A 17460-nucleotide genomic window follows, 5' to 3' on the forward strand; every position below is an offset into this window, starting at 1 on the left:
TAAGAACAGATTCAGACATGGATTCAGACATGGATTACTAATAAAATTCAGGTTAAATAAATTGCCACTTAACTCAGTCACACTAAAAGGCACGGGGGCCACCATAAGGGAACATTATGTTATTGTCACTGAGACGTTGAAGAAGATTTGATGTCCAATTTATGCTGTCCTTGCATTGAGAATATTAGTAACTGTTATTAAAAGTGCAGGTTTTGGTCTGTGTCGCCCTGCTTTGGTTTACCTTCAGTTACTGTTACTTCAGACCTGACCTTCGTGGTAGGGAAGTATATGGTCTCTGTTTTAAAATAAGACACTCTCATCAATGTTAATATATCTTTATTTGACCTTTTTCACCTTTTATTTCTCGTGTATATGTGTCATTACGAGTGTGTGGTTTTATGGATAAATGTTTTTGCTACTCTGCAGACCTTTTCCCAATCCCTTGTTGCAATATTAGGCCACATTCATCAATCACACATATACCAACATCCAGCCACTTTTATTTGGTGAAGACCAACATCTTATTATCTCCTGCAGCAATGTTATGCTATGCTTCAATTGCTTCTTGGAAGATTTGTCAAAAAAGGAGGACTTTAAAAAGGATACATTTTATTAATTTACAAATGATATTTTCTTAGGATATTGCACTCATCATTTGTCAGTTTTCTGAAATCTTTTTACAGAGTTAATGAAAAATAAAATGCATATTTACAGTTAAAATGAACAAGTGCAAAAGCAGTCTGAACAAAGAATGCCAAGGTTTTCAATGTACACTACTAAGTACATTTTGTTTTCTTGATGAATGCCCTGATCAAAATGCACACCAATAGTATTTGCAGTAGCAGATTCCTAAAATGACCGATCTTCAGATCTACGCCCATGGACTAAGCATTAAAGCAGGCTGCTAGGAGATGGAAACAAGCCCACTGTGGAGTGGCTCCTTCATATAGTACTTGAAAAAGGCATATCTAATAAAATAAAAGAGATAAAGATACGTTTGGCCTAATAGGTTAAACTGCCAAAGCCACACAAGCAATGCAGGTGAAGTGTGGCAATGCCACTTTGCTTTCCACTTACCACCACAATGCGTCAAAGGCTCCCTTCCACCAAATTCTCCTAGCTTGCATATATCCAACTCCTCCATCACCTGCACCTTCAGTTTTTGGCAGCATGAAGAACTCTTATTAAAACTAAGGATCCTTTTAAATAAATATAATATTTAACATCTACAAACCCCAGAAAGAAGTCCACAATTATGACAGTTGCTTTGATTTTAAAATTATCTATTCTCCCCTAGGTAACTGCAGACGTGAGAATTGCATTTAAAATGTGTATATGTCATCAGGCCTGGTAAACTCTGCAATGTCCAGCAAAAGAAGAGCCAAAATCTTTATCTGCCGATTGGATGATCATGGTGCATTTCCGGGGTGTACGTGAGAAGAACAATCATTACCCAGATGTGAAGCATTGCCTGATAAAACAAAGGAGACAGGGTGTTCAGTAACATACAGTGCAGAGCAAACACACAGAATGGTTCTCAGGATCTGTGTCAGAAACTTAATGGGTGCATTAAGGTTAAAAGTTGAAATTACTCAAACGAATCAGCAGAAAACGATATGGGCATTGGAGCGCTGAAAGCGCTGAACGGGTGCCATTGAAAGGACGTGGAAGGGATAACAAAAACCTCAATATTTATTATGTTTATAGCTCCAAAGACTTTGAACATATTTTACATAACAGAAAAATGGTTACAATACAATTCGTAAAACTTAAAGTTAAAAAACAATTATTTAATTTAATTTCCTATATGCATAGAAAAACGGAAAAAGCAATATCAGTGGCAACAACAATGGTTCACAGGGCGCAGCTTGGCTCTAATTTGCTCTTTTTCATAAGTTCCCAGTAGCCAAAACTCCCCTCCATACATTATAAAGTGTGACATGCAAAGCTCTAAATTCAGACAGTAAATCCAAAATGAATCACTCTTGATGTTGTCACGAAGGGGACCAATGTCGTCATATACAGGGGGCTTTGTTTGCGGAACTCCGTGAGGACATGACATGCCGTTTCTTGTTTTTGTTCAAGCCACAAACGGCAAAACCTCTCTTTCTTGGGTATGCCAAGCTTGTGGCCAATAACTGTAAGAACTGGGAATTTGTTTATTACGTAAGCACAGAAGGAACTTCCTTAGCTCAGGTAACGGGCATCATTTCAGCTATGTTTGCAGGATCTGAAATATGTGGGCCAAATTTTCTATCGGAGTCTGATAGCTTACCAGTGCTGCCAAATAAGTGTAGTTGGTGCATCAGTCCCACTGATCCAATTTCAAAGTCATACCCTTCTTAAAAGTATAAAGGGTGCCCTCCCAATCACCTCAAAGGTCTTAATGGCCAGTGACTCAAGGGTAGAACTGACAGGGCACCCTTGTTGGTTCCCCATCAATTTAAGCACAGGACAAAGCAGAGTTTTCTTTGATTTGAAGTACAGTACACATTGCCTTTTAAGAGCGATCGTTCTTAATGATATTAGGCCTAGTTCTAGTTGTGTTATTTCCATCGGGGAACATGTCCCCAACTGTAAAATTCTACGCCAGAACTTGCCTTTGCTCACCCTAAGCCAGGACAAGTCCTCGATACAAAGTGTATATAACCCATATGGTACTGTGGCACAAAAGCACTGTACATGTCTAATATACCCAATAGGCTAATACCGGATGCGGCACCAACACATCCGTTTGCTGCGTTCATTAGTACAGTGGCCTTTCATTTTTTCCCCATAATCAGCGCCTGTGATCCAGTATTAGTCGTATTATACTATAGACATAATTGGTTTCAGTTATTGTAAATTAGCAGCAACTACGCGCGTTAAAATCGCTACCCAATATAACTATTTCGTGTTCAGGGGAGCTTTCAAAATCAGAAATTAATTCTATCACTATCTCAGTGATACGTTCCGTCTCTAGTAAACGCAGGGGGTCGTAAACATTTATCACATTTAACTGTTCAGAATAATCCAGGTGGCTAATTCTTATTGCCAGGATGGATGGGTTTTCGGGGGAAAGTTTTATCCTTTCCGCTCTCCAAATATTCTTTGACACCAATGACGAGGCCCCTATACCGCCTGCCTATAGGACCTTTTTTAGCCAAAATTTGAAACATTTGAAATCCATCCATCCTAAGTTCAGAAACCAGCCAGCATTCCTGTAAAAGGTAAATGGCATTCTGCAATAATAGTTTTAAGGACTCCCCTTCATCCAATATGTGCACGAAACCGCGAGTATTCCATGAACAGATTAACAATAATCAATTTTCACAAAAAGGGAGCAGTTGGTATTTTGCATGTGCCAAGTTAGAATCCCCATGACGTTCCCCTGTAAAGTGTTGCCATTATTTGCCTTTCCCACAGCTTTGTTCTTTGACTTAAGTGTTCCATATAGCTTGCATCCCAGTGAGGCTGTTATTTAGAATCTCAATTTCCTCCTTAGCGTCCAATTTGTAGGAGAGTTCAAAATATCTGTTTTTGTATGATCTGATCAAAATTGCCATTTCATCTGAGCAACAATGAACTCTGCGCTATGTTGATATTTGGTTGGTTTGATGGGTTCAAAAAACTCGAAATCTTTGAAGTCCAGAATTCTTAGGGGCAAAATTGTATGTGTTAGTGCCATGAAGGTAGACCTATTAACATGTGTACTTTACCTGATGGTGTCCTGCACAGTTCTCTTAATAGTAAAGACTGGCGAGGTATCCAATGTGACCTCTTCCGATCGGTTGGCTGCATCAGATCTCCCCAATGCTGTAGTAGGAACAACAAGCTGTGGACAGCTCCAATTACCCTTTGGCAATGGTGCAGGATGTATGGTCGGTATGGAGATGGAATAAAGTAAAGAATAAGATGGCTGATTGAGCGAGACTGGCGGTTTCCAAAGCCTTCACAGGTGTATTCTTGTTGTCAAGCAGCCAACTCGTTAAGGTGCCTAAACATTTGGCCACCTTCTTTTTCTGTCCATTGGCCGCTGAGGACGTATTATAACTCTGTTGGACCTGCAAACCATCCTGCTGTCGCCTTGAAGAGGCCAAGTATTGATTTTTTTGTGTCTACATTGTTTTATAGATAGAAATATGGTCGAGGTATCATTGATTATGTCCACACTATCCACCTAAGTAGCCATCACCATCCATACCAATGGCCCCCAGAGATTATTGCCTTAATTGTCGTTCTGTGATCATGTCTGCTTGTAGTGCGGCCACTGCGGTAAGGTCATCTAGATCTTTGTTGCCTGCATTAATGTCCGATTTCACTTTGGACATAATTGCAACATCCTCGATAATCTTCACACACATCCGCAGAGGCACCTTCATAGCGAATTGCAGCACTGAAATGTATGCCTGCATCTCGCTATGTGGCGACATTTTATCTGTAGATGTATTTAATGCCTTTAAAGCTGAAAATGAGGCAGTTTCGAGTGGGCACATGTTGGGAGATGTCGATAGTCTCTTCCCTGATCCATCAATCGATGGTGCTGCATTCTCCTCAGGACGTACTGCGGGAGTGATTGTTTCAAATGTCTCAAAGATGGTTGGGGCCGATTGGTTGTCTGAAGTAAGAGTGTAATGCAATGAGTAGCACAGGGCAAGAAGAGAGTTATTGTTGTCAATGGCAGAAAACGAGGGCTCAGTGCTATTGATGCTTGCTCCATACAGGAGATCAATGGTGGGACTTTAGACACTTGCTCTGTTAAATAAATAGGCAGGATGGCAGTTTCGGGAAGAAAGTAAGCCTTGATTGTACATGCACATGTCTCATTTAATTGTTTGCTCTGAGGCAAGCTAGTAGATAACTGTTTAAATTAACAAGCGGGTGTGGGGGGGTACTGGGAGTCTCTCTGCCAGACATTAGTCCTGGTTACGAGAGTGTTACCCAGATTGTTTAATTCTCTATCTTTCACAGAGGAGAAATATCCAAAACATATCAGTCTTTGTCCTGCCCTGGTGCAGCCCAGCACCAAAATGCTAGGCAATTCTCCTCTGAACAAGAGTACCAACAGCAACCCCAGAAGTGTGTTTCACTCTGGTTGGACCTCATCAGTAGGGTGGAGCTGTGCCTCTTTAAGAACAGTGAGCAAGGGGTCCATGTCTGGATTCCCCTAGTAACTTAGGGTGAGCCCCAAAGCTACTTAAATTATGCAAATTAACAAGGGGGGTCCTGAGAGTCTCTCTGCCAGACATAAGTCCTGGTTACGAGAGCCTTACCCAGATTCTTTAGCTCACTATCTTTCACAGAGGAGAAATATCTAAAACATATCCCAAAACCACCCACTTTTCTTTGATATACCCTATCTGCTTAATCTAGCACTTGCCACTTGCTGGCTGCACTACCACTCTTTATAGCCTTTATTTATTTAACTTATTATTATTTATTCCGTCTTTCCTCTGTTCCACTTTTTCCACTTTCCCCCCTTCCATACACTTTCCCCCTTTTCCCTTTCCAATGCACTTGCACGTTCTTAATGTCACTGGGACTAGTAGATCGTTGTTTTTGTTCTTCCCTGTTCCCTTCCCTTCGCCTGGTCACGCTCTGAAACACTTGTGTACGAGCGTGATATAAATAAAAATATCATTTAATTTCATCCATCTAGGAGATAGTAGCCTTTGAGACAGGGTCCACTCTCGGGTGCTAGGTTACAAATAACTGTTCTGTTTTCCAGAGTGGGTTAGTCTTGTAGAGGTAGTATATGCCTGCCCTTCGAACATCCAGTGTGGAGTGCTCTTTCCCCCTGATTTTTGAGGATTTTGAAAGTAAGTTGCCAGTTCAATTGATTGGTTGATATGAAACCTTTTACGCTCCGAATAGATATAATTGCTATAAGAAAAGCGACCTTGTAAGTAAGATCTTTGAGACTTGATTTATGAATTGGCTTAAAGGGGGAGCCAATGAGTTTGCTTGGGACACAATTTAAATCCCATCCTGGGGGTGTGTTTTCAATAGCAGGGTAAAGCCGTTTTACTCCTTCCATGAAGGCTTTGACGACAAACTCGCCACCAAGAAACCTTACTCTGCAAAGTTGTCTAAGCAGACAGAGCTGCTAGATGGACTTTTAATTAAAAACAAGACTTGAGTCCAATAAGTGCAATAGATAATGCACTATGTGAGAAGAATCACCCACTAGTCCCAGGGGATCTGTCATCCAGGTGGCCAGTACACGGCCATCGCTTTTGGATCCAGTTTCTGTGGGGCGGGACCACTGCGGGAGGATCACCTGGGTGAGGGGTTTTAGGGGAGTGGGAAATCGGATGGCGAGACGCGGTATCCCCTTCCCTGTAACACCTTTACCCCATCCTACCCAGTTGGATATTTAGGAACTCTAGCCCCCGCCCCTCTTTTACAACACAAACACTTTCTCACAGACAACACGCTATAGGTGAAAATAGACTAACACCCGAGCTGTGTACCTGACATGTCCCAATACTATGGTCGGGCAATTATCGACAATCGAGAGCACACTGAGCAAGGCAAAGCACACGAGGAAACAGCAGTTTTGAGATGGCAGCTGAGCAAGAGGGGAAAGATGGCAAAACCGAAGGGGATCGCAAGGAGGGAAATTCCTTTGATCTTTTCGACAGGGAAACATTACTTTCCAGAGACCTCAAGAATAGAAAGCACAAGACCAGAAAACCAGGCTGAAGAATCCTTCATTGTGTGTTGGGAGATACCTGGGGTCCTCCTGCGTCCGTAATCAAGGCGGGTAGAATCACCATCCGCTGTGGTACCATCCTTGGCTACAAGAACAAAGCAGCATCAGTGAAGTCAACACAGCCGGTAAATTGGGGAGACGGATACAAGACCGGTCTGTGTTGAAACCAAGGTTGCACGCAGCAATATTGTATGACAAGCTCTGGAACAAACATTGCTAAACGCATATGATAAGAGACGTGAGTGAAGCTAAACTGCTGATGAGTGATTGAACTTTAAAGCAAGCTACAATACCTTTGACGGAGTGGTTCGGCACTGCGTTGGTGCTCTCTGTAAGGTATCCAGCTGAGAAGTAATAACAGTAGATAAATTTGGTACGAGCCCAGCACAGATGACCAGTTGAAAGAGAACTAATAAATGTGAATCAAAGTGGTCCTGCAACGGGTCAAGCAGAATCCCGCACAGTCGAAAGTCTCTGATTTTGATGAAATAGAGTAAATTTGGAAAATTTCATGAATTTGGTCTTAGCCCGGCAGAGGGGGAACAGAAAATCACCTGAGAATTTGTACATGTGAAATCCATTTTGAAAAGAAACTTTGATGTTTGTCATGTTGCATCAGGCCCTCTGAAATAAGAGACTTTGAATGGCAAAGAGACTTTGGCACAGAAGGCCCCGATAGTGAAGTTTTGAACTGCATCCTCGTGCTAGAGAAGCCAGAGAATGTGCTACGGCCAAGTGAACTGACTTGTGCCGTGCTGAAAACGTGGGGAAGGGAAGCTAACGGCTTGAATATCATGACATATCATTTCTTGAACACTTTTCTTTTGCATAAAAATAGTTTCCCACACTATTTGTATTTAGAAGTAAGGAATGGCAATAGGTTTATTGGCTATCTGTGGCCATTGATTCAGGTCTAGCGACCCGCGGTGGTCTCCCTGCTTTCACTACCATCGAGAAGCAGGTGAGTGCCCGCATCAAATGCCGCCCACAGATGCCCCCAAAAAAGTCATTTCTGCCCCCCTAGGCCTTCGTTCCCCCTTCGGTTTCCTACTCTGTCCGCTCCTTCATGATTTTCCCAGCTCCCTTCCGCCCATCCTTTCCACCGTTCCCCATTGGCTATCTGTAGCCGTTGATATGGGTCTGGCGACCTGCAGTGGCCTCCCTGCTTCCTTAAGCAGGTGAGTGCTGCCACGCCCTAGGCCGCTATTGGCAGACTCCTCTGTTTATACCTGAACCTCCCAAGGCAGCCTTCTGCCTGGCAGCCCCTGCGGCTAAGGGCCCCAAGGCAAAGGGCGGCTCCTACACATGCGGCTCCAGAAAGTGTCAGTAGGTGTTTGCAGGGGAAGCCAGCGACCAGCCGTCAACCAGCAACCAAAATATAAGTGTGGCACAGGTGGGGAGTAGAGCAATTACTTTACTCCAGAAAGCCCCACCGCTCTACAGCATCATTAACCTATATCTAAACTGTAAACTACGGTTCCTGAGGGCGTTCAACCTACCAGCGCTTTGAGGTCATACTAATGATATATAGAGCGCTATATAAATGGCAATTAACATAACATAAAATATTAGTTTAGGCCCTTTTATTTTGACAAGACACCACTAGGACTGTGTTATTATTATTTGATGGATGTAGCTTGCTCCTAACTTTAGATAGGCGTTTTTCAAACCTGATTGAAGTTCAATAAACACCATTGAACAGTGATCAATTGTGTCGGTAGTACTGTTTGATACCATGCCTTCCTTACAACTATATGCGATGGTGAACAGTCAACTGGTTTGTGTGGTGAACCAGGAGAAGGACTAACTACAGTGGGTCATGATCCACTAATATCTATTTGAAATGAAAGAAAAATGCTCATATGGCCCCACCGCTATGAGGGAAGTTCCCTGCCTAATTTTGATTGTTCTTTTATAAAGCGCTTAATACCGGAGACCAGGTTCTAAGCACAAGACCGAGATTCAAACCGGTGTTGCTATGCGTTGTCTTAATTCCAAGATAAACGTGTTGCCCCTTAGCTATCCTACTGTAAAGACTGAAAGGGGGGTGTCTGTACTCCTGTTCTCTATATGGCAGAGGAGAAGCACAGAGGACCCCAGCCAAGATTCTCTATAGGGTAGCGCTGGTCGAGCAATCAAGGCCTAGCTTCTCAGGAGGTGATGCAGGCTGGTTCTGTGTACAGTGTAGTCCCCAACCCCCCACAAAGGAATGTCCACACACTGTATTAGTTAAAACCCAGTCTTTATATAATTAAGTTCAAGGTTATGTACACAATCACAATAACTCACGTTGTGCTCATTAAATCTACAATGGCACATATATACAGTTCTAAGTGGTAGCACAATTATTATTAGATTCCATTAAAGTTCATCAACTGTACTCTGGTTAAATGTCACACAAATCAATTAATAAAGGTAACCAACAATAGACATAGGAGGAAAGCAGTTGGTTAGAACAATTGGCAGAATACTGGCCCCTACCAACTAGGCACAATTCTGTGTGGAGATCCCCCCACCTGGGCAACCTGTAAATAAAGATATCCTACAAGCCCAGTCCATGTATTGTTCACAAGAGTCTTATTTCCTTCTAAAATAGTTCTACCACCCCAATGTTCCTGGAATAGCACAGTTCGTCATCGGGTTGTCGATGGATCCTTCTTGAGCGGCTCCCTTTAAGGCAGGAGCCACGGATCGTTGAGATCCCACGAGGAAAAGGGTTGAACGACGACGGTGAGGTGGCAGCTTCGTTCCTAGCGGTGCTCGTCGACGACAGAGCATTGGTGTCCTGCAAGGAAGAGGCATGCAGGGCACCTCAGTGACGATAGTTCAGGACCGCAAAGAGGTTGAGCAACGTTGGCCCAGTAAGGGCGTCGGGTTGTCAGCAACTCCGAGGTCTTCAGGTGGTAGGAAACCCACTGGCGGATGCTCCTCGGCGCGTCAGCGGCATCGACTTTCTCCGGCGGGACAAAGCAGTCGACAGTGCAGGCGAGAGCGTCAATGGATCAAATGTTACTTAGGCAAAGTGAGCACCGCGGCTCCAGTCGGCGACGGTGATGGACAACAGTGTCCGGGCGCTTCTCCTTTTGATTCCGCGGCGGTCCCCGTCTCCGGTCGGCAGCCTTTCGTAGGTATGTCTAACAGGGAGCGCTGGCAAAGATTAGCAGTGCACAATGGTCCCTCGTAGCTTGGGAAGAGGGTGCCTAACCAGGTCCTCTCTGGGTCAGTCCTTGGAGACACAGCAGCTTTCATATCGACGAAGTAGAGCAGCGGAAAGACTTCTCTTCCAGCAGGGGTTCAAAGTTAAGCTTCAGTTTCAAATCCAGTTTCTCTTCAGCTTCTGAACACGAATTCTAGCAGTGAGAGGCCCCCAGATATAATAGTTGATCTCCCATTCATTCTGCTGGGTCACACTCAGGCAACCAATCGGTCAGAAGGGCATTCATACAGGCAGGCAGCCAATCAGGTGCATAGTGCATTCAGGCCATTCACTTCTCTCCAGACACTCGCAACAAGTTATGTGTATTGGGACAAGTACCCAGCCATTCAACACTACACACTGCATTCATACCAGTTTCGGGCAGGGCTGTCTCACTCATTGTGCCTCATTACGACCCCGGCGCTAAACCATGGTGCTATTAGCACCATGGTCCATGCCGGGGTCCGCCATGGTGAATGGCGGAATTACCGCCCCATTCCAAGGTTGGCGGGGCGGTAATTCCCCATTCACCATGGGCCCTTCCCCAATCCCATTTTTGCCCCATAGGGCTCAATGGGAATGGGGAAGGCGCTAAGTACGGTGCCGCAAATTGCGGCACCGTACTTAGCACCAAGGTCCCTTTGCGGCACCCTACCTTAACGGCTGGTAAAACCAGCCGTTAAGGTCGGGTCCCGCAAAGGGACCTCATAATTAGGCGCTAAGTGTTTACCGGCGCCGCAGCCTTTTACGGCGCCGTTAAACACTTAGCGCCTGGGTCATAATGAGGCCCATTGTGTCAAACACCAGAAACCAGAGATCCACAACAAGAAGTGCATATTGGTCACACACTCCATTCACCATGGTCCGACCCACAGGGTGTACCCACAACATGCAGTCATTGGGAAGGCTCCAGCCAGTCTGGCCTGGACTTCACAACACCACCATATATGGAACTTCCACCCAACAGCCAGCCAGGGGGAAGGGACAGAGTCAGGGCTTACCAGGACTTTGGGAAAACAATGTAACATGCAATAGAAAGCAAGAGGCCACAGAGGCCATCTGGTTTCCTATCAGGAATCAACTGATTCCAATGCCAGGTCCTGGGTATCCCAAAATAGAGGATACTCGGAGCACCTGTCAAATTCAGCATGGAGCTGCCACCAGCCCACACCCTGCTCTGTGGGCCACACACAGGTGCCCAAAAACATACACTAAGGGCACAGGGTTGCACCCCCACCCATGGGTGCCATAAGGGTAACCCATGGGTCTGTACACCAAACCAAAAGAGAGCTGCACCGCCAGGAGTCCCACATGAACTCCTGCGCAGAAAACACGACAGAACACACGATACAAAACAGTAGAGGACAAGGATACGGAGGCCCTGTCCCTCCAATGCATTTCCAGCATCACACCTACCAGCCTAACAAACTAAAACTAATGATGATCGCCCATCAATCCCCCCAAAAAATAGTCCCGAGTCCAGATCCTAACAACTAACTGGCCCAATCACTTAAGAAAACTTAACACAAAGAAGGGGGCCGTAGCAATGGTCTCTGTCGTTGGCTTCTGCCTGGCCCAACACTTAATTACTTATTTTCAGTCCCAAAAAATATAATGACACAGTTCACAGTCTTTTTGTAGATATTGCTGATTAAAAAGACAAATATCCTCTGTATTGTTTTATCTTCCCCTTTGGAAAAAAAAGGCATCTCCTTAGATTACTTTCTCAGATTTTGACAAGTGTTCGGATCCCTCCAGGATCACTTCTTACACAATTCTCTATGCCCAACTTTTGTGGAACTGGACTCCCCAAAGTCCTGTAACTCCTAGGTAGGCATACCGACTCTCAAACAACTTGATAGACTTAGGGAGTCTGCCTGCTCATGACTCCCAGGTTCCTGGAAGGTAGTTGGCTTTTTCAGCCTTGCTGCAAATTGTTCATACTGCTTTCAATCTGTTTTATGTATGACGCATGCTCGTTTGAGTATCAGTTCCTCGTACCTTTGTCGGCTTCCCCAGCCTTGGCATAAAGCACACATATCTCTTTCACTCTGTTATATATAGGGTCTATGCCCGGTCAGCTCTCTCATGCTCTCGTACTTTCATCAGCTTTTCCAGCCTTGGTATAAAGTGTTCATATCGCTTTTGCTCTGTTTTACATAGGGTGTGAATCTGTTCCATGCTCTCAAGCTCTCCTATCTTTGTCGGCTTTCCCAACAGTGTGTCTCTCTGTTCCCGATTATCCTCGTTGGTTTTCCAAAGTTCATAGCCCTCACTGGTGTTTTTATTTTAGGAGCATTTGCTTCCTTGTTGGTGCTCATTTTAGCAGCAAATGTTCTTGCCGTGTGGAGCTAGGGGATCCAGGCTCCCTCCTTTCCTATGGTTTTAGCATTGGTTGCCGGGTGCCAGGCCCACCACTGCTCTCCCGTGGTCCCTTTCTCTCGACCGGAGCCTCTCGCACAGCCAGAACGACCCCTTTAAGCCTCCAGCTAGTGGTCCTCTCTTTCTGCACACCACTGCGGGTTCTGCGGCCAGGTGTGGCCCCCAACACTCCAAGACAATGACTCGCCTCTTCGTTGGGATTTCCCACGTTCCTCTGTAGGATTTTCTCGCCAACTCACAGTCCGCCCTGCTCTTACTTACATCATCAGAAATACCAGAAATGTGGTCATTTTTATGGCATTCAGACGTTAAGCATTAACTGAAGCCAAAGGAGTGAAATAAGGGTCCTTGGTTGTTATAGTCTTAATGGTAGATGCCAAAGTCTTTGAAGAACCCATACAGAAATGTGTTTTGGATTGATGGTTCCTGCTCGGAATGTGAGTGCTTGTCCCCAAGAAAGGAATCCCTGCCAGTGAGGTCCCAATTGCTCAGACCCCTAGGGAGGGTCTTGCTTAGCGGGTTCACCTCCCTCTTCTTGAAGGGAGTTTCTCCCCTCTGGGGAGAAGAGACGAATTGTCCAGATCCCTCACAATTGACATTTTACATTCTACACCATAACACACATATTTTCCATTTGTCAAAGGAGCAGTGTCTTGTGTTGGGCTTACACGCTTTCTTCAGAATTGCCATCTGACAGGTAAAATAAGGTGACCAAACTACAACTTCAGGAGCCAAGCAGCTAAGTTGATTGTGTGAGGATGAGGATGATTCTGTGACAACATGCTGTAAGCACATGTTGGTTTCATCAGTAGCAAATGTTCATCTTGAGGTGGGAAAGCCATGTCTGACGAGACCACATTGGAGCTATCACAATCATTGTTAACTTCTCTTGGTGCATTAAGACAGGAAGAAGGGCACCCAGTATTCAATAATAGAGAGGGGAGTGATATGTTGTGTAGAGAAAAGGAGCAGAGAGGGAGATTACAGCCAGATGCAGTCAGTCAGGTAGTTGGGGGCAAGACCATGAATGAATTTATAGATGTGAAGAAGAAATCTAAAGAGTGATTATTCATGTAGAGCCACCCAGCACGTTGACGATAGGCAGAGGTGGAGAAACATCTGTCTACGTTGAAAAAGGTACATGTCGCAAAGTTGAAGGGAGCAGAAGATTGGAGTGATAGACAAAGATGTTGGCTCATGCAGTTGCCCAGATTACAGAGCACAAAAGTAAAGATGTGTTTTAGGTGAGTGGTGTATGAGGTATGGGCAGATCTTTCTAATGTTAAGGAGGTTAAGTCTGGCCGTGATGGAAACTAGCCTCAATGAACTGGGACAGTTTCAGGTAATTGTCAAAGAAAACCCCATTTGCATTTGTATTTTATTTTTGTATTTTATTTGTAATTCATATAGCGCTTTACACCAAAGCACTGAAAAAAAGGAACACACTTTACAGTACAATAAAATGCAATATAAAAAAATCTAATAAGGAGTATTCATAGTTGATCATCTAGATGAAGATTTTTGAGGGTGGTACGAAATAAAGAATAAGAAACAATTGAGCAGATTGATAGATGAAGAGCATTCCAGTGACATAGTGTCAGCAAGGTAAAAGAATGAAACCCTGACTGGGCACAGCGGGGTGGGTAACTGATAATAGAAATTGAATCTGAGAGAGAAGCACACGAGCAGGAGAAAAAAAAAGGAAACGCGAGAAGATAAGTAAGAAGGTGGCAGGCCAGGAAGACACTTAAAAACTAGAGAAAGGAAATTGAATTTAAGACAGGAATGAAAAGAAAGCAACTCAAAGTGCATAGGGACCGAGAAATCGAATCACAAGAAGAAAGAAAATATATGAGACGAATAGAAACATTGAAAACAGACTTAAGAGGAGACAAGCAAGAGACAGGAAGACCAAATAGTGTGGCAGAGTTTAAAATAAACTTGAGAAAAAGAGTGAAGAAACCAAACGTTTAATAGTATAATACCCCCGTTGCTCCCACACGGGAAAGTGTCCTTCTCTTCCTCCTCACATGTGCCACTGGAATCCGGAGAGTCCGAGGTTACTCGCCTCTGGTAATTGTAGTCCTTTTCTTTCTTCGGATGAGGAGTCCTGCTGCGAGAGGAAGCCACAGTGACTGTTCGCAGAGCAGCAGTCCTGTGGCCCTTTCCCGAAGCAGGACAAGCGCTGGGAAAAAAAGCTTCTTCGGCACCAAAAATCCCTTTGTACTTGTTTCTTGATGGAAGCATTGGATTTCCAATGGGTGGTAAGAATCCAACTTCGGATATAGATTAGGCAACAGGTCTCAGCGCTATGAAACGACGTTCCAGTAACACAGTGCCACGCCAGGAGTAAGCAGCACTGCTACCGGTCTCTGGGTAAAGCGGAGCTGGGAGGCACAGAGGAGGTAGATAAACCAATGTTCCGTACCCTTCCAGAGGTGCAGAAAAACAAAGTCAGCTCAAAACCAAGAGGACAAACTGGTAGCTGAATGGCTGAGAGAGAGCGAGAATGCAGTAACCGAAAAGTAGCGGGCGGAGGAATGGAGAAACAGAACGAAGGTGACCGAGAGAGAAAGCGCTGACAGAAGACATAGTAAGCGAAGGGAAAGTTCAGGGGCGAAACTAAGAAAACTAAACAAAGGAGACAGCGAGAGAGAAAGATAGGGCTAGGCAGCCCGAATAAAGAGAGGAAAGAAAGAGTTCCATGATGAGGAACGGGAAAGGAAAACATAGTGTATGGCCGCAGCGAAACGAAAGATAGAAGTGGTTGCAACGCGCCGACCGCCGGTCGGCAGCCATGTTGGAAAAGACTAGACCTGCACTATAGGAAACGGGGGAACATGTGAAGGCACAGTTTAATGGTGTACCAGCTTCCCCCTATGCCAAAGGCGCCAGGCGCATGACAAGTAGCATCAAACATAAGAAAAAATTGGGATTTAAAAAGATGATAGCAATAGACATGCAAAGTAGAGGTATGATAAGAGAAAGACAAGTCAGTATCAAGATAAAGACCAAGATTTCGAGCAGAAGATAAATAGGCAGTTGTGAAGGGGAAAATGGAGGAGGCTAATGAGAAGGCATATTGATTTATTTTATTTATTGTTCGCTTATTAGGCGCTTATACAGCAAGTACATACTGTTTCAAAGCGCCCAAATAGTATTAGCAGGAAAGAAAAGAACTTCAGTTTTAGTGGTATTTAGGACAGAAAGCGATCTGACATCCAGGATTTAATAGCTAAAATACAAGAAGCAAGATTATCTTGAATAGCAGATGGAAAAGAAGAAGACTACAGAAAAAGTTGGGTGTCATCTGCATAGAAGTGATGTGATATCCCAAAGGACTAAATTATAGCAGCAAGAGGAGATGTGTAGAAAGAGAAAAAAAGGTCTTATTACAGAACATTGGGGAACACCGTGATGAAGAGGTACAGTGTCAGAAGAGGACCCAGCCCAAGATGACAAATAGGTTTGGTTCGATAAGTATGAGCGAAACCTAGATAAGACAGAACCGGAAAACCCAAAAGAGGAAAGCGAAGAGAGTAGATGGGTATGATCCACTGTGTTAAAAGCAGCCAATAAATCCAATAAAACAAGAAGAGAAGAGTGTTTAGAATAGCGAGCAGAGAGCAAGGAATCACAGACAGAAAGAATGAAGAGCCGTTTCAGTGGAATGAAGAGGACGAAAGCTGAGGAAGAATGGAGTTGTCAGTAACAAAGGTAGAGATCTGAGAATAGACAAGGCGCTCAAGAAGCTTAGAAAGATAAGGAAGAAGAGAAATAAGTCAGAAATTAGAAGGAAGTGAGGGGTCAAGAAAAGGTTTCTTCAGAATAGGTAGAATCGAAGCATGTTTAAATGAAGGGAGGCAAGATAGGAAACAAGAGAGGCCATGGCATGTCTAACACTTTGGAGTGAACATCTGGTCTGAAGTTGGTTGACTTCAGCCATCTGTGTCGACAAAGAGACAATCCATGGCCCATCTGATAGAAACCTGTGTCCACGATGTCCACCCCCAGTGTAATGTCGTGGTACAAGGCCACCTTCCCCACCTGGAACAGGGCGAGAGCCTCTACTTTGTTGAACTCAGGTAAGAAGTCCAGAATAGGGTTCAATGTATACCATAGCTCCGGATCATAGCAGGACAGAATGGCCAGGGCATTAGCTGGCTTAACGGTGGAGGCCGCAGTATACATGATCCTTTTGCCCATCGTATCCAGCTTCTTCCCTTCTTGGTCCGGAGGTACCATGGACGAGGACGACAGGTTCACCGAGAGCTTTTGGGCTTTGGCAGAAAAACACAGAGTCGGGTGAAGGCTGGGATCTCAGGCACTTGGGGGCCGAGTCTGGGACCCTGCATTTCTTCTCGACTCTATCCCACTTGGAAGGAGCAGTACTTGGAGTCTTCATTAGGGCCAATCCCTCTTCCCAGATATCGTCTAGCAAGAGGACGGACATGATGGTCTTCCATATGACTCACGTCGTTGATAAATGAATCCTTCCTTTTTTGTCTCCTCAGGCACCAGATTAAAAAGATCAGAGGCCCTGGACATCATCACTTGAAAAGAATCGACCTCATCCGGAGGAGAGGCCCTGTGGGGCTCATCTGCGCCCAAAGGCTCCCTTGTCAGCTGGTACGAAGTCATCGACCACGTCGGTGTCTGTCAGCGTAGTAGCCGCATTTGTGCCTGTGTCTGCGTGCGGAGCCAGTTTCCCAGTAGGAGTCAGATCCTGATATGGAGGTGGTGGTGTCGGTTGACGCCTAGCTCCAGAGCTGGGTCCTTTGACTTACACTTGCACCAGGGTGTACTCCGGGGCGGCGGCCTTGGGGGGATCTCAGACGTGGCAGGAGCTGGTGTGGGAGGCAGTCTCTGTTGGATTTTCAAAACTAGCATGTGCAGCGTTGTCAGAATGTCCAAAGACATGTCCCTTGGCTGAGGCGTGAAAGGAGCAAGTGGTGGAGGATACGGACTGCTGTGCCTCCTCCGGCAAGGGGGAACAGGGCTCACCCTGTGGGGACCCCCCTATGCACACGGGCGTATCGCCCTTTCATGGTCCGGATAGTAGTCCATGGGCAGATTATGGTCATCCTCGTCGGAGCTCGTATAAATATGCACCAGTTTCTCCGTGGCAGTTTGTGGACGTGCACCCTTCTTAAGGTCAGTAGGAGGGACTTTATCCTTTCCCTTCTCT

The 17460-nt window shown here is 44.9% G+C and overlaps 1 protein-coding gene across 5 annotated transcripts in view; it reads right to left on the bottom strand.

The window, feature by feature from the left end:
* Window positions 1-592: 592 nt before the first annotated feature.
* The window catches only part of GOLGA5 (golgin A5), an 800028-nt gene continuing 783160 nt past the window's right edge, over window positions 593-17460 (bottom strand). For all 5 annotated transcript variants that reach the window (XM_069637743.1, XM_069637746.1, XM_069637745.1 and 2 more), the window contains one exon: window positions 593-1471. In XM_069637743.1, coding sequence (XP_069493844.1) covers window positions 1391-1471 — 81 coding nt within the window. In that variant the 3' untranslated portion in view covers window positions 593-1390. The remainder of the gene's footprint in view (window positions 1472-17460) is intronic.

Source organism: Ambystoma mexicanum, chromosome 14 (genome assembly GCF_040938575.1).
Source record: "Ambystoma mexicanum isolate Mex_15411 chromosome 14, UKY_AmexF1_1, whole genome shotgun sequence".
In the NCBI taxonomy this organism is placed as follows: Eukaryota; Metazoa; Chordata; class Amphibia; order Caudata; family Ambystomatidae; genus Ambystoma; species Ambystoma mexicanum.